The sequence below is a fragment of the Rhipicephalus sanguineus genome, chromosome 3 (genome assembly GCF_013339695.2).
Source record: "Rhipicephalus sanguineus isolate Rsan-2018 chromosome 3, BIME_Rsan_1.4, whole genome shotgun sequence".
Taxonomy (NCBI): Eukaryota; Metazoa; Arthropoda; class Arachnida; order Ixodida; family Ixodidae; genus Rhipicephalus; species Rhipicephalus sanguineus.
The window spans coordinates 102,499,966-102,523,156 of record NC_051178.1 but is presented as its reverse complement, the minus strand read 5'-3'; the positions used below and the strand labels follow the sequence as shown (position 1 = coordinate 102,523,156).

The 23,191-nt window shown below is 46.9% G+C and overlaps 1 protein-coding gene across 7 annotated transcripts in view; it reads left to right on the top strand.

The window, feature by feature from the left end:
- The window catches only part of LOC119386874 (peripheral plasma membrane protein CASK), a 440,428-nt gene that overhangs the window by 309,031 nt on the left and 108,206 nt on the right, over positions 1 to 23,191 (top strand). For all 7 annotated transcript variants that reach the window (XM_049413279.1, XM_049413277.1, XM_049413278.1 and 4 more), the window contains 2 exons: positions 9,683 to 9,760; positions 13,215 to 13,301. In XM_049413279.1, the coding sequence (XP_049269236.1) occupies positions 9,683 to 9,760; positions 13,215 to 13,301 (165 nt within the window). The remainder of the gene's footprint in view (positions 1 to 9,682; positions 9,761 to 13,214; positions 13,302 to 23,191) is intronic.

Genomic DNA, 23,191 nt, shown 5'->3' with positions numbered 1-23,191 from the left:
AACGGGCCGTCTGGGCACTACATCTCCTGACAAGATTCAGCGCGCGCGCGCGTTCTAGCGTCTCGCGCGTGTTCGTACGTTTGGTATTTCCGTCTCTATGCGCAGAAAACGGGGCGTGTTTTTTGTTTTCTTTTTCTCGTCTTCCATTTCGACTGGCTTGCAGCCAGAAGCGCACTCGTCCTCCGACAAGCTCGGGTATTCTCGTATATTATGTCTCTTCGCGTGGCGCCATCTCGCGATTCAACCGCTCTGAGTTATAGCCGCAGACGGGGCCTGTAGAGACCCCGCTCACCCCTGACTAAAACAAGGAGATAGATAGAAGAAAGTGGCTTACTTTGTGCGCGAACGTAGATGGAGAGAGACACTGAGAGAGAAAGAGAGGAGAGAGAGTGCACCGCTTTGGACTGCTCGAGTGGAGGACCGTTGGCCAGCGTAGCATCCGCGGCTCCGTCGTTCTCGCTGAAAGCTTAACGATGTCGCTCATGGCATGCTCGGCTTTTGAATGCTCGGAGGAAAATTCAGGGAAGAGAGCGAGAAAGAACCGACCTTTCTCGCTTTGTTTCGTTTTTTTTTTTTTGCGAGGGGCACAGTTAACAGTTACCAATGCGTGGTGTAAGGGGGGTAGGGTGAGTCACCATCAGAGTGCTACCCCGTAACCAAGGAACGAGGGCAGATTGCGGGGTCTGTGGCTGCGCCAGAACGTGTGCGGGTGTTCGTGCATTCTTTCTCTCCTCTGTTCAAGCTCTCCGTCTCCTAGGTCACTCTTTTTTTCTCTCTCGCACGTTATAACATTGATGTAATTCAAAAAAGTATACGCTGCCGGTGCCACAGAGCGGCATCGAACACGGTCCCTGTCGTATAAGCGTTCAACAACGAAACCTTATAGACCTTATCGACCGCCACACATCGTTAAGTTGGGTGCCACCAAACAGCGACATAAATATATTAACGACACCGCGTTTAAATACTGTCAAACTGACCCCGATGCTCAGATGAATGAAACGCATAACTTTTCCGACTTCAACCACAGAGCACTGCAGGGTGAAACGAAGCGTTCGCCTGTAATATGGCTACTAAACTGTCAACCGCTGCCCAACTCTTCATTCTTTCACGAATTCAGCCGGTATTCTTTTATCGTTTGGGTTGTTGTCTTAAGGACGGGGTTCTTTAACATAAAGCTTCAAGTCGTCAATAACTTATTTTATATCCACCGCCGAACGGATTGGAATCTCCCAGAAATGTTTTAATTAGGCTTGTCTCGCTTCAGCTTCAGCACTTCTGCCGTTAAATATACGTCGTTGCATCGCCCATTTATCCTTATTCCGTAAATATCGCTACAGAATCAGGCCATCTCCCTCGCCATTGGAAGCGCCCTCACGCATTTAATGCCGCTTACATAATCAGTATAACATTAAACGCACACATGGACGCACTAACGCTTTCAATTCATCAGCACATCCCCGACCCATTGTTCTATGGAATGATCTTCCCGGCAATATTACATCTATCCATAACCATCAATCATTTCTTGGTCGATTGCAGAAACATTTTTTGAAATAGCATCATTTCATCACCATTATTTTTTTTTTTTTCGCGGAGTCTTCATGCATTCTTTCTTTTATGTGTGTGATTGGCGACTATTTTGCCATTGCATATGGAAATGCAGTTTCGCTGTCTCAAAATCCTTTGCACTCTTTTTTTGCTGTTTTTGCCATGTATAATAATATGCACTTTTCTTTCTTCATTTATTTCCCGGTATTTATTGGTGTATTTTTCTCTTATACATCGTCTATCTATCTATCTATCTATCTATCTATCTATCTATCTATCTATCTATCTATCTATCTATCTATCATCTATCTATCTATCTATCTATCTATCTATCTATCTATCTATCTATCTATCTATCTATCTATCTATCTATCTATCTATCTATCTATCTATCTATCTATCTATCTATCTATCTATCTATCTATCTATCTATCTATCTATCTATCTTTACTGTCGTTAAGCGCCGTAAAGGTTGTTTCTACCTCGGAGAGGTTGTTTCACGAGGCAACTCAAGGCACACCGGAAGAGCGTGCAGCAGTACGTGATCTTTACCAGCACAGACCCGCGCGTGTTCCTAATTAATATTCACCGCGAGCTAGCGCGACAAACTGGGCGCCAAGTCCCGTCGCCGCTGCTGCGGTGAGTTCCGCTCTTTTGCACCGCCGAACTGTTTGCTGCTGTTTGCGCATCGCGGTGCCACGGCGCACCAAACGGTGGCGCACCTGAAGCGTCGTGTGTGGCGAGGAAGCTTCGTGAGGCTCGCCTGGGCGCATCTGGAAAAACAAAGAGCACGAGAGTGCGGACGGCGCGGAATGGAGAAAAACAGCTCCGGCGGGAGCGTTATCGGCGCGGCCGTGCATTTATTGTGTAGCTTCTCTTTGCGACCCCTGTAGACTCTGAGCAAAGCGATTTGTGTTTTATATTTGTATACTCTGTCTCTTTGTCATTGCCTTCGCGAGGAACCCGAAGGTCGCGGGATCAGAAACCCGGCCGCGGCGGCCGCATTTTCGATGGAGGCAAAATGCTAGAGGCCCGCGTACTGTGCTGTGTTCGGTGCACGTTAAACACCAGATGGTCGAAATTTTCAACGCCCTCCACCACACGACGTGCCTCATAATCATATCGTGGTTTTGACGCGCAAAATCCCACATATTATTATCGTTATTTTCCCCTCCCGCTCTCTTTCTCTCCCGCTAGAGATTAGGCGTGTCACCCCTCCGAATTTTCATTTCTTTTTGCACATTCGTTAGGTTCTCACAAAATATCGCCCTCGCGTTGCAGTGCGTCCGTCCGCGTTCAGCTTAGAAGTCTCTCTGTTCGTTAATCAGCTCGTTATCAGAGGCATCGCTCCGCGTATTGTTCACTTCTACAATTTATGTCGATTCATCCAACAACTACGTTACGTCCTAGCTTTTATTTTTCTTAGTTTTCTAAACTATGTAACAGTCCATTCTAACGGAGAACTCTGTGAAGAGCACTGACGGCGTCATTAGCGACATCGAAGTGGGTGACGAGTGAAGGAGGGGAAGTGGTAAGGAAGTGAGCGAGTGAATTGTAACGAGCTAAGCGGAAAACAAACATGCGAACGCGGTAGTGTTTTAACTAAAGGAACTGATGAGTGAAAATGCGAATTAAATGAACTATGGACTAATGAGGCTAACAAGCGAGCGAAAGAGTGGGCAAAACAAATCAGCGAGCGGACTTGTAAATTTAGCACTGCGCTAACTTTAGTCGAGAGGGCCAAGCCAATTGAAGAGCGAGCAAGCGAACGAACGAATGGGCGAGCGAAGTAATCAACCGTTTAATCTGTTTTTTTTTTTCTTATTTCTTCTATCCTCGCGGAACGCACACATTGTCCGATGTGTGCAATTTAGATTTTGTTCATGCAAGCCCCGATTATATCAGTGGTAGTTGAATGCCGTTCACGGCAGTTATAGGTAATAAATGATGTCGGAGACTTCGATCAATCGTCTGTTTAACGCATTCCTGAGTGCTGTCCCAGTTCGCTTTTGGTTTTGCGGAGGTATCTCGAATTCAACACGCAATAATGGTCACGTCACCTTTACTTAAAAAAAAAAGTTCGTTGAAAGTTTAACTAAGCAAGAAGCCTTATATTCTTCAATTCTTTATTTGCAGGCGTAAAACATACAGAAATACCAAAACTCGTGGACCCATAGCCAAAGGATAGTTGCGGGTCCAAAAAACAAATAAAAGTTCCATGTACAAAAGAAAGATACATTACATACATAAAGATAGAAATGCTTCTATATCTACATACGTAGATATAGAAGCATTTTCCTATACCCTACACTAGCAATCATAAATGAGTGCGTGCGTAAGCTTTGTTTTTGTTTTGTTTCCTAGAAATTCTTAGAAACGACCGTCCACTCACCGCCATTTACCGTATGCGACATGCAGCGAGCGTTGTTCAGAGCCCAATGGACGAGAATTGAGTCAAAGTGCGTACAATGGGGCTAAAGCACATACAGATGCATCCGCGGTTCGCTAATAAACCCGGAGACATTTTCTAAGTATCCGCGGCCATTAAAACTGGAAAGTATAGCGTCACGTTCCTTCGTGCAAACGCGTGCGTGCGTGACCGCGCACCGTATTCGTTCGTCTATATAGATGTCCGAGTGCGTCCCTCCGGCGATCCGTTTACGAGTCGGCTCTGCTGGCGGACGTGATTCCAATCGCTGAACTCTCAAAGGGGTTTCTGTGTGACCGAGAGTTGGGTTTCGTAAAAAAAGAAATACACAGAGACTGATGGTTCGGAGGCTGTTGCGGTGACACTTCACTTGGCGAGGACACTGTTGCGAGACGCTTTGAAAGAAGAGAAGGAGAGCGAGAGACGAGCTCCTGTTTCTACCACGAAGGGGCTTTCCTCCTTGCTCTAATTCGACCTTCTCCCATCGCGTCCTATACTCGTTTGGCAGCGATGTCCACTGAACTGTGCGACGCCACGCCTGTCCACCTCAGGCTCTGCGTGTGTCGACTAACTTCGTCCACCGTCTCTCCCTCCCTCCCTCTCCCTCCCTCTCTCTCTCTCTCTCTCTCTCTCGCTCGCTTGCTCGCTCTCTCATCCTTAAAGGGGCAGCAACTCGTAACTCTAGCGGTGTAAAGTTATACGGGCATGTGGGGGCGAGCTTCTCGGCTCGATTGGCGTGCTTTGGGGTGAAGCACGCGCGCCTGTGGTGGGATAATGTCGAATTTTAAGGAAAAAGAAAAACGCTGGTGCAGTGAAGTCGCGCGTGAAGGACTATAGGGCTCCGAGATGACCGACATAACGAGCCCGAAAAGCGTCGTAAAAGTGGTTTGATTCGAAATCATCCTGTTTGGTGAACTTTACGGTCCTCCGCGTGTCTACATCCGGGGCGTATAGAGAGGGGAAGTTTAGTGTGGTGCGCGCAATACATACAATAACGGTATAAAGGTCGGCATAGATAGATAGATAGATAGATAGATAGATAGATAGATAGATAGATAGATAGATAGATAGATAGATAGATAGATAGATAGATAGATAGATAGATAGATAGATAGATAGATAGATAGATAGATAGATAGATAGATAGATAGATAGATAGATAGATAGATAGATAGATAGATAGATAGATAGACAGACAGACAGACAGACAGACAGACAGACAGACAGACAGACAGACAGACAGACAGACAGACAGACAGATAGACAGACAGATAGATAGATAGATAGATAGATAGATAGATAGATAGATAGATAGATAGATAGATAGATAGATAGATAGATAGATAGATAGATAGATAGATAGATAGATAGATAGATAGATAGATAGATAGATAGATAGATAGATAGATAGACGGACGGACGGACGGACGGACCTAATATTTGGCCTAATAATACCATGGCATTAAAAGCACACTGTGGTAACAGCGAGGCAGTGTTCGGCATGCGAGAGTGAAACGCGCAAAGAACCCGAAAAAGTGCAGACAGACAGACAGACAGACAACGAACTTTATTGGATCCTGAGGAGTTACTGACCCCCTAATGGGAAGTCGTTGTAACCTCTGGCCGCACCCACGTGGGCAAATGAAAGAAAATTTAATTTAAGAGTGCACTTCGCGAGAAGAAATACCGTAGGATCATGGATGACTTATTCACGAATAACGCTTGAAAAGCTGTTGAAAGCGACGCCGACGTACGCCGAAAATTAGCGTTACGATATAGCGGAATGAGATAGTTTAGGCATTTATCTGTGTGCTGCGAATGAATGAAGGCTTAAGAAGCGTGGTACGTGCACTCGTACCGACTGCACTTTTTCGGGTTCTTTGCGCGTTTCACTCTCGCATGCCGAACACTGCCTCGCTGTTACCGCAGTGTGCTTTTAATGCCATGGTATTATTAGGCCAAATATTCAGGTATTTTTTAGCGCTATTTTGTGCCCTAGATTGTGAAGATGATTTCGTTGTTGTTTTGTATTCATTTCGTTGTAACTCATTTTACAGCAGTAATCTCGAAACATATGCTAGTATTGATGCTATCTTTGTTTATACGCCTGTTATTCACATTATCCTGTAAGCAGCTTTTGTTTAGTCGCTTTTTATATTACTTCTATTATATTGAAACTACCCACCTGCTTAGACGTAAGGGTCCGCAATCTGATTTATTAATTAATTAATAAACCGGTTTGATTTAGTGCTTTTACCCGAAGCCTAATTAGCAAGTTTACCTTTTGATGATGGTTACGTTGTGGATCGTTTCGCAATATTGTCCGTGTTCAATGCTGTGGATGACGTGCTTTGTATACTGTTACTCCATTTTCTCCCTGTCATACAGTAGCTGCCTACATAGAGTAGAGAAAAAGGAAACGCACTCTAATGTCAGGTTCCACATTCATAAACTGCATCATAAAGGTCGCTTCACCGTTTTATAAATACTGCCACGTAACATTAAGAGGTGGGAATAGAGTAGAGTGGATCAGAGAATGAACAGCGGTAGCTGATATCCTTCTTGACGTTAAGAAAAGAAAAAAAAGAAAACTGCGCCTGGGCATGTCCAGTAGGACATATCACAGTTTCGTACAATTACCTAGAGGGAACTCTGGCGCTGCGATCGTTCAGCCACCATGGGAATGATGGATAGTACATGGATTTGCCTAATCATCGTGCTTACGGCTTCGAGCGCACTTGTGGCTTTGTTTATTGTTGTCTTTTGGCGTTCGTTTCTGATAAAAGAATGGACCGTTCTGACCTTCGTGACTAGATTTGAATTGGTGAGCTTAAAAAGGTTAAAGTGGGGAAGTGGAACTGCTGACTTTTGCTGAACTTCGTCTTGCGACAAAGCGGATGCAGGCGACGCGGAGCCAAACGGAGCCGAAAGAACGAAGTTTAGACAAATCTGTGTACTACCCATCATTCCCATGCTGGCTGAAGTGCCATGCGTTGCAGCTCTCATGTACACTAGCGCCAGAGTTCCCTCTAGTGTATCTATAGGAAACTCTATGGTACAGATGACGGCAGGGTTCTGTTTGGTGTCGCAGAAGTCTGTTGCCAGACTGAGAAGCGCGAAGCGGCTCGTGGGTCGCGCCCCAGTGACACGGGCACACCACGGACTTCTGCGACACCAAACAGAACCCTGCCCAGATGACCGATGCTCAGTGACGAGCGACGGAATCGATTTTAAGAGGTTGGAAGAGCAGCCGAGGGTGGCTGAGCTGACGCTTGGGTGGGTTGAGGCAATTAAGAAGCTCGAACGCATAAAACGGAATCAGCTCGCGAAAAACAAGGTTAATTGGAGATTTACGGAAGAGGCCTCTGCCTTGCAATGGACGTAGAATATGCTGCTGACGATGATGATGATCACGAAGTGGGCTCAAGTTTACTGACAAATTCAGAATGTGCCCGCGTGCTGACCTGACTTGCAATTCGATCGCGCTTTCTAATAGGCGCTGTTGCAGGCGGTCCTATTTACAGCAGGGACGACGTTTACGTCGTAAACATTTCGGGCGATATCTTTTTTTACAGCGCAACTCTTTTGCGCCTTTTGGTGAGTTTCGCGTTCGTCCTGGTGCGTAACCGAGTGAACGATTGGCACGGGGAAGGATGAAAGACAGCGAGCGCGGTAGCTTGCGCCGGCGGTTACTCCCACAAAGAGGGAAGGATTTACACAGGGGTAAATGAATGACATTATATCTTACACAGGGGTAAATGAATGACATTATATCTTATTATTGCAATTTAAGTTGTGCAGACACTCCAGGCGCAGTTATGCCGTCGGTGTCGGCGTTGCCGTGAGGTTTTCTATAAAGTCCAAGTAGCGATAACATCGCCTCGCGCTTCATGTGTTCTATGTGCGAGTGAGAGCGTGCGAACGCAGTCAACGATCGCGGCTCAAGCGGAGAGAAAACGCCTCGGCCGTCTTTCTTCTCGCGAAAGACCTATCGGGCGTCCCAGCAGTGTGTGTGTGTGTGTGGGGGGGGGGGGGGGGTGCGTGGTTTCGACAGATGCGCGCACCTTTACCGCCCGGGCGCGCATCATCTTGACAGCCTTTGTGCGTACTGTTTGTGCTGTGCCATACACAGCACGAACGTCACTTCACTCGCTGCAGCGGCCGCGTTTCCTGACAACACTGTTTTGTTGAGTTACGCCAGGTCGGGATGCTAAAGAGGAGTTGCTAGCCTTGCATCGTATAACATTCCAATTCGTCGCTCTCGTATTCATTGTTTCGCTAGCCGTGAAATAATGGTTTTTGTTTTTTATTGTGATTATTAAAGGCGCAGCGACGTCAGCGCATACACCCACTTACCTTTAACGTGTGAAGCAACGCGGAGAAACAAAACACAAAATAAACCGAGTCGACAGGGAATCCCTGTCGATATGTCGTGTTTGTTTTGTGTTGTGCTTCTTCGCGGAAAGCGGTCTCCTTTTCGCGAACTTTTCATTGTCTCTGTCTCTCGGCGCATCATTCGCGCGACACTCGAACACGGCGCACGCTCGCAAGATTTCGTCCGGCACACCGAGCCCTGGCAACCCAGAAATAGACTACCGCCGCATCCGCCGCATCCGCCGCTAGAGCATCAGCAAGAACAAACGGAATCAGATAATGGTCCGTCGGCGCTCTCCCGTAACGCGAGAGCACACCGCATCCGCTCGTGGGAAGGTGCCGGTAATAATGAGTGGACGGAATAGCCATAGCCGACTCCGGTTTCGTTCGTTCCACGTGCGTCCTCTCTTCCGCTCGTCATGTCAGCACGTCTTCGTCCCTTCGTCAACGCGTTGTTCGATTCCGAGCTGCCTCCCTTCTCTCCTCCTGCCCCGCAACCCCTTTCTCGCCGCTCCCGGTATTCCACCCATGCCTCATCTCCTTCGGACGATGGCGCTAACCCAGCGCACGATGAGACATGGCTTCCGCCGCGGTTCTTCGCCGCGCGGGCTGTTTGTCGCGCGGGCGTCTAATCTCCTCTGGGCGGCCGCCCTCGCGTCGTGCCTCGCGCTTCATCGAGTATGGACGGCGGCACCGCGCAGCTTTCTTCGTCTTCTTCTCCTCATCATTTCCCTCGCGAGCAGTGTCCTAACCGCTGGATGGTCTCTGCTGCCGAGCAACGCTGCTCCCCTCCTCGCCTTCCTGCAATGTTGTGTTTCCCAGCGCGCAAGCACTAAGATTCTACGCTGCTAAAAAAAAAAAAAAAAAGCTATATCAGAAAAAAGTCGAAAACGGAAAAGGGGCGAAGGCAAGTGAGGGAAATAGAGGGGTTGACGCATCACCTAGCAGATCCTTTGTTTCCGGCTTCCAGGAGGAGGGGGAGGGAGGTACGATAGATAGATAGATATATAAAAAAAGAACTTACTGAGGCCGGCCAGTCTTACTGAGGCCGGCCGCGTGCTGTAGACGGCGCGGGATTCTGTCGCGTAGATATCCTCACAAACAAACGCGCAGGAGGATATGAGAATAGAGACGGGCACGAAGAGCACGTCGCACGCCGCCGTGTGATCTCTGTGATGATCACGTCTTGCTCTCGAGATGAACTTGGCGCTGTTCGCGACAAGGAGCTCTTGCTGCCACGCTTATATATAACGCATTAGGTCTCTCTCTCTCTCTCTGCTTCTCTGCGTCTTTGTCCTGACGATATGTTCTCTCCCTCTTTCTGCGCAGTTGTACGACCGCATCAACACGAGCTCGTGCAGCCCCATCAAGTGCCCCCCGTCGGACGCCTGCGGCCGGGCGAGAGACGTGAGTGCTTTCGTCTTAGCCGCTTTGCTCCGATCAGGTTTTATTCATGTTCCTCGGCACCCTTCATCCCGCGTGCCCGCCACCTCGTCGTGCTTCTGATTAATGCAGGATAGCTTGTAATGAAGCGATCGCTATGTCTTGAGTGTAAGGGACGTGTTTTTACTGATGATAATAACCTTTCCGAGTTTTTTTCCCTTCCGTGTCGTGAAGAAGGAAGTACGGCGTCCTTGGCGGCGCATTTCATTCTATTTAACAAAACAATAATAATTGTTGCGGTTTAACGCACCGAAATCACGATATGATTGTGAGAGACGCCGTTGTGGAGGGCTCCGGAAATTTCTATCACCAGAGGCTCTTTAACGTGCGCCTACATCGAAGCACACGAGCATCTAGCATTTTACCTACATAGAAATGCGGCCGCGGGATTCGATCCCGCGACCTTCGAGTTAGCAGTTCGGAACCGTAACCACTAGACCACCACGGTGGGTCTATTTAACAAAATAAAGACGTGACTCTTAACAGGGTTATGCATGTCTGCAGGCGGAACAACGGCGTTCTCAGGGCTCGCCAAAACGCCATTCAAAAGCGTCATGCTTTTCTAAGTCTCCTTCTTTTGTCACATCGTATCCTTGAACGAAACATCCGTGGCTTAAAAGAAAACAAAGATTTCTAAAACAAAGCCTTTATTGGTTCATCCCTCCGTGGCGCGTTGACATGTACCTGCTGAAACGAACTAGATCGATCCGAATGTCAAGGCAATATATGTGTCCCCTGGAAGGTTTTTACTATGGTTTGTTTCATAATCTTATCGTTTAAAATCAGTCCAATGTGACACCGCGCTTGTTTCGTCGCATTAACCAAGCACTGTAAAGTTATAACCAACAAGTGTTCCCGAGAGTGCATTTCAGGAGCTTCTTGCAAGATATCGCTTGATTTTGACTGTCATCTTGCAATTGCTACTGCCCATTTTTTAATGGATGATTTCTTAGCGTACGGTACGTTCCCTGGGTTTAGCGTGTATGGATTTCTGCCGAATAAATTAGGCCGGTTCCAGAGACCGTGAGATCGAAAGTGGCCACTTGGTGGGCCTATCCTGCCACCAATGCACAACATGTGTCCTCACATGGTTTTTAATAATGTTTACAACCCGAGCCGATGTCGGTGGCATCCTAATCAAGGGTACAGGGAAATGGTGATACTAATAATATGAAGTTATGAAGTTTTACGTCTTCGAAACTAATATATTCTGATTACGAGAAGACCGTGATTCGCAATTCGGATAAATAGGCCAGTTTTGGATCTATAATACCCGTCGCGGTGGTCTGCTAGTTACGATTCGCGACTGCTGACCCGAAGGTCGCAGGATCGAATCCCGGCTCCGGTGGCCACATTTTCGATGGAGGTGAAAATGCTTGAAGCTCATGTACTTAGATTTAGGCGCACGTAAAGAACCCCAGGTGATCGACATTTCCGGAGGCCTCCACTACGGCGTCCCTCCTAATCGTACCGTGGGTTTGGGACGTTAAACCTCAACAATTATTGTTATTATTATCGGATCTCTAACGTGCGTGTAAGTCTACGTTTGAGCTATCGCATCAAAATCGTTCAGGTAAATCACATATGCATAACGTTAAGCGCAGTACTGAATTGACGAGGACGGGACAGGGAGTGACACACACACAAGCGCTAACTTTCAACAATGATTAATTGTGAGCCGGATCACTGCATAAATACATGAAAATTGCGGACATCAGGCATGCGCAAATGTGAAGGATCTAGGAATGACAATTCTTTTCTGGACAATGATAATGAAGGTGCGCTGACACAATCTTGGCCTAACTCGTGTATGGTGGCTGATTCAACTATCAACCGCGTGGTCTCATCTTTGTGCATGCGTACGACAGAGCACTCATGAAAAGCAGGCGAACACCCTAACGTTATGCATATGTCGCACCAACAAGGCCAAAGATCTACCCTTGCTAGGTATAGCACGTGGGCGTGGCTTCCCTGCCCTTTTCTTCGAGTATGGCGTCGTTTGTCTCGTCCAGTAGACGTAGAGTGCTGGTCTCCCCGTCGAGGTAATCAGTCCAGTAGACCGCGAATCAAACAGGAACTTTCGCTGCACACTCGAACGTCCAACGTGATATTTCCTTGCTGTAACTATTTCATGACGATATTAATTCGACTGGACCAGCCGTAGCACGTCTGAAAAAAACCTGCCTCACCCCGCGCAGACTACTTAATTACGCTAGCTGTACCCGCCTTTACGGCTCAGCAAACGCATTTAAGGCTTTGCGCTTCCACATGTCATTAGACTATAGAGAATCGTGTCCCGGATCAGGCTGCTTCGCAGACTAGTATAGCTACGCTGTATTTTAATAAGAAATATTGCAAACCTACACGAACAATTACCGTGTCTGCCTTAGTGACGGCATATTGGTATTATTGGTGCGATGTATTTGTTTTATATAACATTATCTTGTATTTTTTTCATCATATAAATTCATCGCATTGCACTGTTCTGCTTTTCTGCAACGTTTATTTTGTTGCTTTCCAGGCGAAATGCTGGTGTCGATGCTGTGTTACGTTGCAAAAGATCATATTTCGCTCTCTCCTTTTTTTGCCCTACCCTCTCACGCAATCATCTACTAGTACTACTCAGCTGTCCGACTTTTGAACATTATTTATTTTTATTTTCTCATCTAGATGCCGGTATGTATTGATTTTATATAACGTGTAGTTCATTTGATATCTATGCAGCTCTCATCGTGCGTTACACTCCTTACATAATGCCTTCCACAAGGTCTGTAAGGTATATTTAAATAAATTAATATATATTCGCTTTTATTCGTTCGCCTTTGCATTCTGTACAGTAGAGTGCGGCGACCATTTTGTAGAAGCGCTTTTCCTTCCTACAAGTGCTGTCTTGTGCGGTTCAGTCATTTGCTAGCACGCCGATTAAATGAAAAAGCATGCGCTGTCGATGCAATATTGCTTTATTGGTAGAATAAACTGTATTTTTTTAAGCTTACACACATATTAAACATCGTATGAGCGCATAGGTTGTGGTACGGGCGTTGTGGTAAAAGATAACCCTGCGGCGTATGCATGTGCTAATCTTCGAACGATAACTAAAGTTCTTGACGCTTGGTATTCGTGGTGACATTATGGCATATTTCTACTTTATTTTAATGTTAGCCGTTAGAACACGCAAAGTGTGCCGTAGCCGGGGGGTGGGAACTCCGCATGCGTCGGCGGGTCGAATTTGCGTCACTGCAGCGCCAAGGCTTCTGAAACATTCATTCGTGTGTACACCCTCAAGTGCTTATATAGTTCCGTGTTAGTGGACGCATGATGGCAATACTTTGTATCGCTTGGGCTTCTGTGTCTTTATCCGCATATCGCTCAGAGCCTCCTTGTTTTCTTTACTGGTCTTGTGGCTGGCGCCGTGCAGGTTCTGGAGTGGATCCAGGACTGCCCGATGGGGACCACGCCGGACATGGAAGAGCTCCAGGCCATACTGTGCAAGCCGCACGTGCGGGTGAGTCTAGCGTCAATTTCCTCTTTCCGAAACGCACAATCGCGTTGCGTTACTTCGCGGCTGTATACCGAATAGCACGTGCTCACACAAACTGCAACGTTCATTGTGCTAGAATCAATACGCACCGTGGGGCCATTCTAATGGCGAAGAGAACACAGTGAAGAATACGAAGACCGAAGTCTAGGTGTGGCTACTACAGTGGAGAAGACGTGCACTTCCCATGGGATTGCTCAGCGCTGGTCTCTTCGCTGACATTAACAAAAAAAAATAAAGTTACATAACAGAGGCTACCTTGTTAGAAAAGATGTCAGCATGCGCGAAATTTCTGTGATTCTCTTACTCTCATGAAGTTCGGTTGATGTGTAACTCTCGGGCATCCTTGTCGGTGCTATCAAATTTATGCTAGGAGCGTGCGCATTTACTGAGAGCTGACATCATGGACATCAATTAACGCATCAAAGAGGGCGACTGTGCTACTTCCACCACGTGGCAGTGTGGAGGGAAAGTGCTCTTTTCACGTCATATACACCCACGTTAATAAATCTCCGTCATAATATTTAGCGCAAACACTAGACAACACACAAAGGAGAAGACGTAGACTTCGTCTGTTGTGGTATGTTGTCGTATGTGCGCGTGCGTGCGTGCGAATGTGTGTGTGTGTGTACGTGTGTGTGTACGTGTGTGTGTGTGTTTGTCTGTATGTGCGCGTGCGTGCGAGTGAGTGTGTACGTGTGTGTGTGCGTGTGTGTGTGTGTGTGTGGTTGTCTGTATGTGCGCGTGCGTGCGAGTGTGTGTGTGTGCGTGTGTGTGTGTGTGTGTGTGTGTGTGTGTGTGTGTGTGTGTGTGTGTGTGTGTGTGTGTGTGTGTGTGTGTGTGTGTGTGTGTGTGTGTGTGTGTGTGTGTGTGTGTGTGTGTGTGTGTGTGTGTGTGTGTGCGCGCGCGCGCGCGCGCGCGCGATGTCCAGCAGTTGCTTTGCAGTTGTGCAACCACATTACCCTCGAAACTGCTGCAGCATGAAAAGAAAAAACTTCACGAATACTGGAGAGACTTTCGGAAGAGTCGATCGTTGAATTCGCGCGTCATTCAGGCACTTTCTTTCTTGCATAGCAAACGACCGCCCAACTAGGCAACACATTTTGCCAACTTCATCCTGTTCCTGTTCCTTACGAAGCGTATAGAAAGCTTGTTCGCTCGTTCGAAGCGGCCTCTCTTCGACACATAGCTTGCCTAGGCAGCGGCCAACATCGTCCATTGTGCCAGCGTCTCCTATGCACTCACTTCTTTTTAAATCACCCCGCTTGATGCATGAGGGCTGTTGGCGAGCGAGAAGTCTAAAGAGTAGAACGTGTCACCGACTTTATTCAAAGCAGAATTTTTAGCGCGATAGCTGCAACTATCGATATACAGAGGGTTGACAAAGAAGTCGCTGGAGCGTTCATTCTTCTGTGCCAGCTTGGCACAACCGAGAAAACCGTAGCGCCCCTCCCTCCTTCTCTCTTTCCCTCTCTCTCTCTCTTTCTCTCTCGATTTTATCAGATCATAATGCCGCTCGGCTGAATGAACCAGTCTTCTCTTTTCAATCTGCTAATCACAACTCCCAGTGGACTCAGAGTGGTGCTGCGTAAACCTCTTTTCTTTTTTTTCTTTCTTCTTTTTTTTTTGCGGGTTGACTTTCCTTTTTGTATACACAATAAGAAATCGTGTGCATTAGCTAATTAAGTAAAAATTACGAGTTTGCAAAAGTGGCCCAACTTTCTTCGAGGCGTAAACTATAGAAGGCTATCTTGGTTACAGGGTGAAACTGCAACGTTTGACTTTTTTTTTTAATTTGTGTAATATCGCGGTTTCTGCAAACCAAGCCGATGCCTCGATCACTCGACAAAAGTTCTTATCAAAAGCTTCGTCTGTGGACTTTCTTTGTTAAATTCGCTTTTCTTTTTTTTTCTCTGTAATCTTTCTTTCTATTAAAATTTTATGCTTTGTGCGTCTAATTATCGTTATCAGTGTGCCTCATGTTCTCTTAGCAATAAACAAAGCAAATCTGAGTCTTTTTTTTTCTTTTAGAACTGCATAAATCGAGCACCGAACGGTCTCGCTTATCGCTCACACGCATGACGGCGTTCTTTATATGCGCCAAATTTCGGGAACGGCGCCTCAAAACGCGCGCCCGATCAGACTTGCGCGTGTGACGCGAACGGTGTTTGCACATCCTTCAATCAAGCTGACCAACAGCGATTTCATTTCTCCGTAATGTACTTTAAAGCGTGTACAAATACCGGACCGACTTGAGCCTCGGCATTTCTCTTATGCAACTGGCAACCGTACGTGTTCGTCGTTTTCGTGTTCTCGTCATTTTGGTAACTCTAAGCTACTACTTCCTGGGCAGAATTAAGTTGCGCCAAAATTGAGCACTAGACAATAATATGTAATACGTAATATGAGCTCTAGACAAATGAAGATATAAAAGTTCCCTGTTTCTGCCTATAATATTTTGTTTGACTAAGTATTGCTCTCCAAACTCATCACTATGTCTGCCGGAACGTTCATGTTTTCGACCTAAAGCCAGCGACCTAAGCATGTATCTGTATGGTAAAATCAACCTTCTTATGCTCGCTGAAGTTTGACGTCGTGTGTAAATCGTGCCACATTCATTATGGCTAAGTGCTCATACTTGGCGCTCTCCCGCTGTCGAGCACGTTATACTCTGAATCGTCAACCTCATTTTACAGCGGAACTGATCGACGCTAGCGTATCGTCGCGTGCGCAGAGCAAAAACCCTAGCGCCAGCTAAGAAGCAGGAGTGTATTTCTAAGCGTTAAGTGGAACCTCTGGAGGCCTCTGCGGAGTGTTGGAAGAAACTAATGCATGAGAAGAAATGCCCTCGAAGTGAATAAATGAATAAAAAAGAATTAAAGCCAGTTTCACGCCTGTAAAATCTCAGTGGAGCGCCACCACCTGGCGAACGCAGATTGAGTTTTTTTCTTCGTCTTTCAACATCTTCTTCTTTCTTCTCACATTCATCTTTCTTTCTTTCTACTTCTTCTTTCTTTCATATTTCTTTCTTTCTTTATCTCCCTCCTGTCCGCCTCGGTAGAACGGTGGTTACGGTGCTCGGCTGCTGACCCGAAAGTCGCGGGTTCGATCCCGGCCGCTGCTGTCGCATTTCGATAGAGGCGAAATGGTACAGGTATGTGTGCTGTGCGAGGTCGGTGCACGTTAAAGAACGCCAGATAGTCGAAATTACCGGAGCCCTCCTTGACGGCGTCCTTCATAATCATATCGTGGTTTTGGGACGTAAAACCCCTCATACTATTATTATTTATCTCTCTCCTTTCCCTCCTCCTCACCCTAACACTGGCTACGGGCTGGTTCACTGAGACGCTCTCCGCGCACGCTCGCCGGCTAATGACGCTTTTCTCCCGTAAGCTGGCCCATATGTTGCCCACCTCCATACCGGCCACAAAATCAGGCTGATTCACTCTCAAATATCAAGTTTCCCACTCCAATCCTTGTTTGTTTTTTGCGGAGCCGTATGCATTCTTGTCCGAAATGGGCCACGCCGTTTGTGTTATAGACGTGATTTTGCCACCAAAATCGCTGGAGGACTTAAAAAAGACTGTTGCGCATTGAAGCTTCACACTACGATCTGTACACCTTGTTTTTACCCCGCTTTGCAGCTACTTGCTGCAGTGGCTTCTCTGTTTTTCACTGCGATTCCTAGCTCACGCGGCTCCTTGTCTATCGCCGTTGCTTGGAGAACTAGTCCAGCGAACCTTGTTATGTGATATTTGCTCGCCGTCCCCGTTGTACGATGCTACATGTTTCACCTCGCAGGCTGCTTCTCCTTCTAACAGCAATCGCGAAACCTGCAGTCTTAAGCTTTTGTCTATGCACGTGTCGATGCGTTAGATGCTGGCAAGTTCACTGGAATTGAAAGAGAGCGGTAGTAATCATGTTAACAAAGACGACACCGCATATGCCCATGTTTGTCTTAACCCCAACCAATGAATGTACTGTATCAAAAAAAAAGAAAAAGCAGCAGCGAGAAATTGCTCGCTGAGGAGACTGATAAACGTAGAGTGCGATGCCACTTGAGTAAAAATGATAACGAAACGTTCAAGAACTTGTAAGGAAAAAAAGAATAATCTTGCTGATGGTGCGAATATGTCGCCGTAGGCGCGAATTTCCTTAAATTTTCAGAGAACTTGTTTTCGAAAAGCTTTGGTAACGTCCACGCAAGAACAGTTACATGTGTATACAGTTATAAATGCTCTTACGTATGCTGCGGCCGCTGTCGCTTACCATTTATTTAAACAGATTGACCACTGTAAGAGTGTAAGTAACATAGTTCGCCCTCAGACATTGCCTGAATTTCGTGCACTGAGCTTTGTTTGGGGACACCCCGTCGCGGCGACCAAGCACATTGTGCGCTCAAAGTACGTATGCTGTAAACAGTTCCGTGCTTTCTTTTTGTCCAAGATTATTATTTTGTCTGTGAAAACTTCCTTAGTTTCGAATGCAGCAGGGCTTCCACGTGGTGTTTTCGTAGAGCGTTTACAGCCAAACAAATCAGGAACGCACTGGCGTTATGTTATCTAGCACGCAGGAGAGGCGCGTCCGATAGAGGGCGACTCCGTAACTCCTCGGCCCCTATGCATGGTTATGCTACGCTATAGGAGCGGCTTGGCACGTACCCGTCACCATATGCCGTCATCGTGACGTCACTGATCGCCAAAATTTGGGACGTCATAATAACAATAAATACCGTGACGTCACATGATGACGTCATCACATGACACCGTCGCTTGGTCAATGGTGGGTAGATCACAGACGCAGTGCGAAACCAGGTGAAGTGCTGAAAGCTTGCAATGCCTCCGAACCTGGAGGCAGTGCGAAACCACGTCGTTAGGTGCAGAAAGCTTTCCGAGGGAGGCGTGGGAGGATCGATACATAGACAGAAGGAAAAAAAAAAGATGGCTTTCGCCTTCGAGTGCTGGGTGTGGCCGTCGCTCAATACAGACCGCATGTTTCGAAAAAATTGGCCGCGTATCTGCGTGCTCCGCTGCAAATGCCGTATAAAGACGATAGAGGAGGCGCTGCGTGAGATATGGACGCCATCTGGCAATACGTCGGGAAACATGAGCTTGTGCAGAGTATTTCCTTCCTCCGTGGCAGAGGGCGTTCGTCGGCGCGCATATGGCATTTTCATCGCAGCCGCATTTTCAGCGCAGTTTAAGAAACTAGGGTCTTTAGAATTACGTATCTATGTATTTTCTATTAAAGGAACACATCACCTAATACTTACCTAGTGATGTTGCGCCTCAGATGTGTGTAATATTTATTTTTGATCGACAAAGTTCACAAGTATGACAAGGCGTACCAGTTCAAGATGGGTGGGCGGTAAGCAAGTGGTTCAACTTTGGCCGGGTCGCTGAATCGGGTGACAGACAGACAAACAGAAAGACAGACAGACGAAAATTTCTGCGTTTAGGTTCCCAAGAAAGACTATCGTCTTTAAAAAACGTGGACGCGAATGTTACGTTCTCTGTGACGTATGAAGGCCTGCTGCGCACTTTTCAGTACATTAAGTTACGTAATGGGAAACCACACTTCCCAGAAGGCACAACGAGTCACAGGCTCGCGTTCAGTTACTTGGACGTCCTCGGTCGATTGCAATGTAGCTTCCATCTCCACTGAACCTTTCTCCATCTCACCTGGTGTAGCACTGCCTCCGAGATCGGCCCACCTTTGATCGATCGACGACGCCACTTGATGACGACATCGTGTGACGTCATGATGACGTCGCAAACATTGGCGATCAGTGACAAATAACGTCGTGGTGTGACGCCATCGCTTGCTCGTGCGCTTTTCGGACGGGGCTCCAGAGTCTCGCGGAAGGGAGCACTTAACGTTTTGGCCTTAACATTTTTTTACGATTTAGGTTAGAGCACCATTTATTACCAGGCCAGAATGGTAACTTGACCCGAACGAAGTATTGTGTGTGAGAAAAGGGTAATGATTTAAACATGACGAGGATCACGTAGTGGTTGCACTGTAATGCATGGTGGCAGACTTCGTACGCGCACAAATTATTTGCTGACCTCCGACATGCAGCCAGTATTGCGTCATGCGAGTAACAGAAAATTGAAATTGTATTGCAACAAAATATGTCGCGCATAAGTTGTTTTCTTCCACGTGATGCATACGGGAGGTAAGTTTTATTTCATCATGATTATTCATTACGTTTCAAGTTTAAATTGGATGCTTCGACACAAGTTGCGTTGCATTTTTTATAATGTTAGCGCTTTTGTATAGCGCCGGCTACTCAGAATCACAGAACGGAAAGAAAAAGAAATTACGAGCAGCTAGGGAGATTTCATGTAAGTCCATTCACGTAGCAACACGTAAAACAACACAAATACAGTCCAGTCACACAACACTATAGTTTACACAAAATACAGGCGCACGAACACTGTCTATGCTGTATAAATAACAATACACAACGTCCACTCATGTAACCGCACTGAAATTGGAAATGTACAGTCATAGGGACGCCGAAGTGCATTTACATTTTGCACCGATTAGTTCGCCACGCTGACCTTGAACTTTATAGAACGGAGGAAGAGGAAAGGAAAGAGCATTACGTCACGCAGTCAACCTTGACAAGTGAACACTCCGCAAAGCCACTACAGGGTCGGCCCAGTATACATGGCCTCTAAGACACATCGTATAGAGGCGGAGTATGTTTGTGCGTCTACGCTGCCGTAGCTTTGCCAGCACTGAACGAGGACTCTGACGTGAATGTCACACGTTGGTTCGACACTAGTTTTCTGGCTCCAGTCTTGTTGCACGACGCTCCCGGGCCTCTTACTTTTATAAAGGAGCTGTAAATCACACACCTTGAAATTGCGGCGTCCGTCCGCGTCCGTCCACGAACAGAAATAAAAAAAAAGCCGGCAGATCCCACGCATTGTGGGAATCGATGTAATGCGAAGCAGCCAGCAAAGAGCTGCATACATCGTCTTGTATGTCATTGAGGAAAATGCGTGTCATGGTTTTCATGTTAACTCCTATTATTTATCTTCGTCACACAGTAACGTCGCGCAATACCAACTTCGGGGTCGATCAAGCTAGAGAAACGGCCGCCAGCGCCCCATGAGCGTGGCACGCAAGTCATGCTGTACATGACATACGTGTCATGACTTTCATGTTAACTCGTGTTATTTATGTTCCTCACACGGTCACGTCGCAATATACCAATTTTGGTGTATATCAAGCTAGCGAAACGGCCGCCAGCACCCCATGAGCGTCGCACGTAAGTCATGCTGTACATGACATGCGTGTCATGATTTTCATGTTAACTCGTGTTTTTATGTTCGTAACACAGTCACGTCGCGCAAAACCAATTTCCGGGCAGATCAAGCTAGCGAAACGGCCGCCAGCGCGCCATGATCGTGGCACGTAAGTCATGCTGTACATGACGTGCGTGTCATTATTTTAACGCGGTAGCGTTAGAGAGCTCGTGTCGCAGAAATTCCGCTGTCGGCGTCGGCACCGTTGGTTGTGAGCGAAAAATCATCCGTGAGCGAAAAATCGAGAAAGTAGCAAATAAAAGAAACGATAAAATCTTCGCTCCCAATGAGGATCGAACCCGGGCCGTTCGCGTGGCAAGCAGGTGTCTTACCACAAAGCCACGACGTTGCTTGCAGCTGCTTCGGACAAAAACACTACATAAATGTCATGTAGTGAAAGGAGTCTCGACGCATTTTGTTCGGCAGGTGTCACGACGAAAACGAGCCTATACGGTCGGCGCATTCGCGAGGCCATCAAACTACGTCGAAAAACGCCGGGATAGTGCAGCCATCGCCGCTAAATACACACACGAACTTTCAAACAGCTCTAAAAATGGACAACTATGTCCATCTAGAGGAAAACATATCAAGCCAACGCAGCAAACGCTAGATAATGTGCTTCCATCTGTGAGGCATTGTGAGAAATATGTCTCGACTTTTCATGGCATCCGAGAGGGCCGGCGCGCGGCGTATATCTTGGAGGCCATGCGACTCTTGCTTTAGATCGAAAGCCTGTAAAATTCGCGCGCGTGCGTGCGTGTGTGTGTGTGTAACAATACACGTTAACAAGTATGCACTTAGTGGTTGAAGTGCGCACTAGGGGCCGGATTTCGCTATCGCGTTCAACTCTTAAAGGCGAAGCTTAAGGGTCCCCCAATTTTTCATGTTAACTCGTGTTATTATGTTCGTCACATAGTCACGTCGTGCAATACCAATTTCAGGGTAGATCAAGCTAGCGAAACGGCCGCCAGCGCCCCATGAGCGTGGCACGTAAGTCATGCGGTACGTGACATGCGTGTCATGATTTTCATGTTAACTCGTGTTTTTATGTTCGCCACACAGTCACGTCGCATAATACCAATTTCGGGGTAGAGCAAGCTAGCGAAATGGCCGCCAGCGCTCCATGAGCGTGGCACGTAAGTCATGCTGTACATGACATGCGTGTCATGATTTTCATGTTAACTCGTGTTATTTATGTTCGTTACACAGTCACGTCACAAGATACCAATTTTGGTGTATATCAAGCTAGCGAAACGGCCGCCAGCGCCCCATGAGCGTGGCACGTAAGTCATGCTGTGCATGACATGCGAGTCATGATTGTCATGTTAACTCGTGTTTTTATGTTCGTCACACAGTCACGTCACAAGATACCAATTTTGGTGTATATAAATCTAGCGAAACCGCCGCCAGCGCCCCATGAGCGTGGCACGTAAGTCATGCTGTACATGACATGCGTGTCATGATTTTCATGTTAACTCGTGTTATTTGTGTTCGTTACACAGTCACGTCACGCAATACCAATTTCGGAGTAGGTCAAGCTAGCGAAACCGCCGCCAGCGCCCCATGAGCGTGGCACGTAAGTCATGCTGTACATGACATGCGCGTCATGATTTTCATGTTAACTCGTGTTATTTATGTTCGTTACAGTCACGTCACAAGATACCCATTTTGGTGGATATAAATCCAGCGAAACCGCCGCCAGCACCCCATGAGCGTAGCATGTAAAACATGCTGTACATGACATGCGTGTCATGATTTTCATGTTATGACTTGTCATTTATGTTCGTCATACAGTCATGTTACGCCATAACAGTTTTGGTGCACATTCGATGAACCAAGCGACCAGGAGAGCACAAAGTCGTAGGCGGCTAGATAGATAGATAGATAGATAGATACGCTCAAAGTCGCAGAAGTTCGCTAAGAAATGCTTCGCACTTAAAAAAACGCACGTGGCCTCCTCTGAGAGAGCAACGATTTTACAGATCACAGGAATTTGTGACGTCATCAGTTGTCGTGTATCGGTCAAGGGAGAGAGGATCCTGGGGCAGTGCAACACCAAGTGAGTTGCAGAATGTTTCGGTGGAGCGGTAGGCCTTTCGTACGTGCTACGCCACGTCAGTCGTGTCTAGGCACTGCGTTGGCGCGGTCGCGCGTGGCAAGTACAGGTCGAGAACACCCGTGGAACAGCGCGCTTAAGAAGATCAGCGACGCGAGCAGAAACGGGAGGCGCGCCCGTCAGCTCCGCTGGTCATGCACCTTCACAGAGTGGAATGGCTCCAAGTTTTAAATGCGAAGCATTTCTTAGCGAACTTCTGCGACTTTTAGCGTATCTATCTATCTATCTAGCCGCCTACGACTTTGTGCTCTCCTGGCCGTTTCGTTAATCGGATGCACAACAAAATTGGTATGGCGAAACATGACTTTATGACGAATATAAATGACAGGTCATAACATGAAAATCATGATATCCATGACATGAACGACATGATTTACATGCCGCTGTTTTGGTGCTCTTGCGGCCGTTTCGTTAGCTTGCTA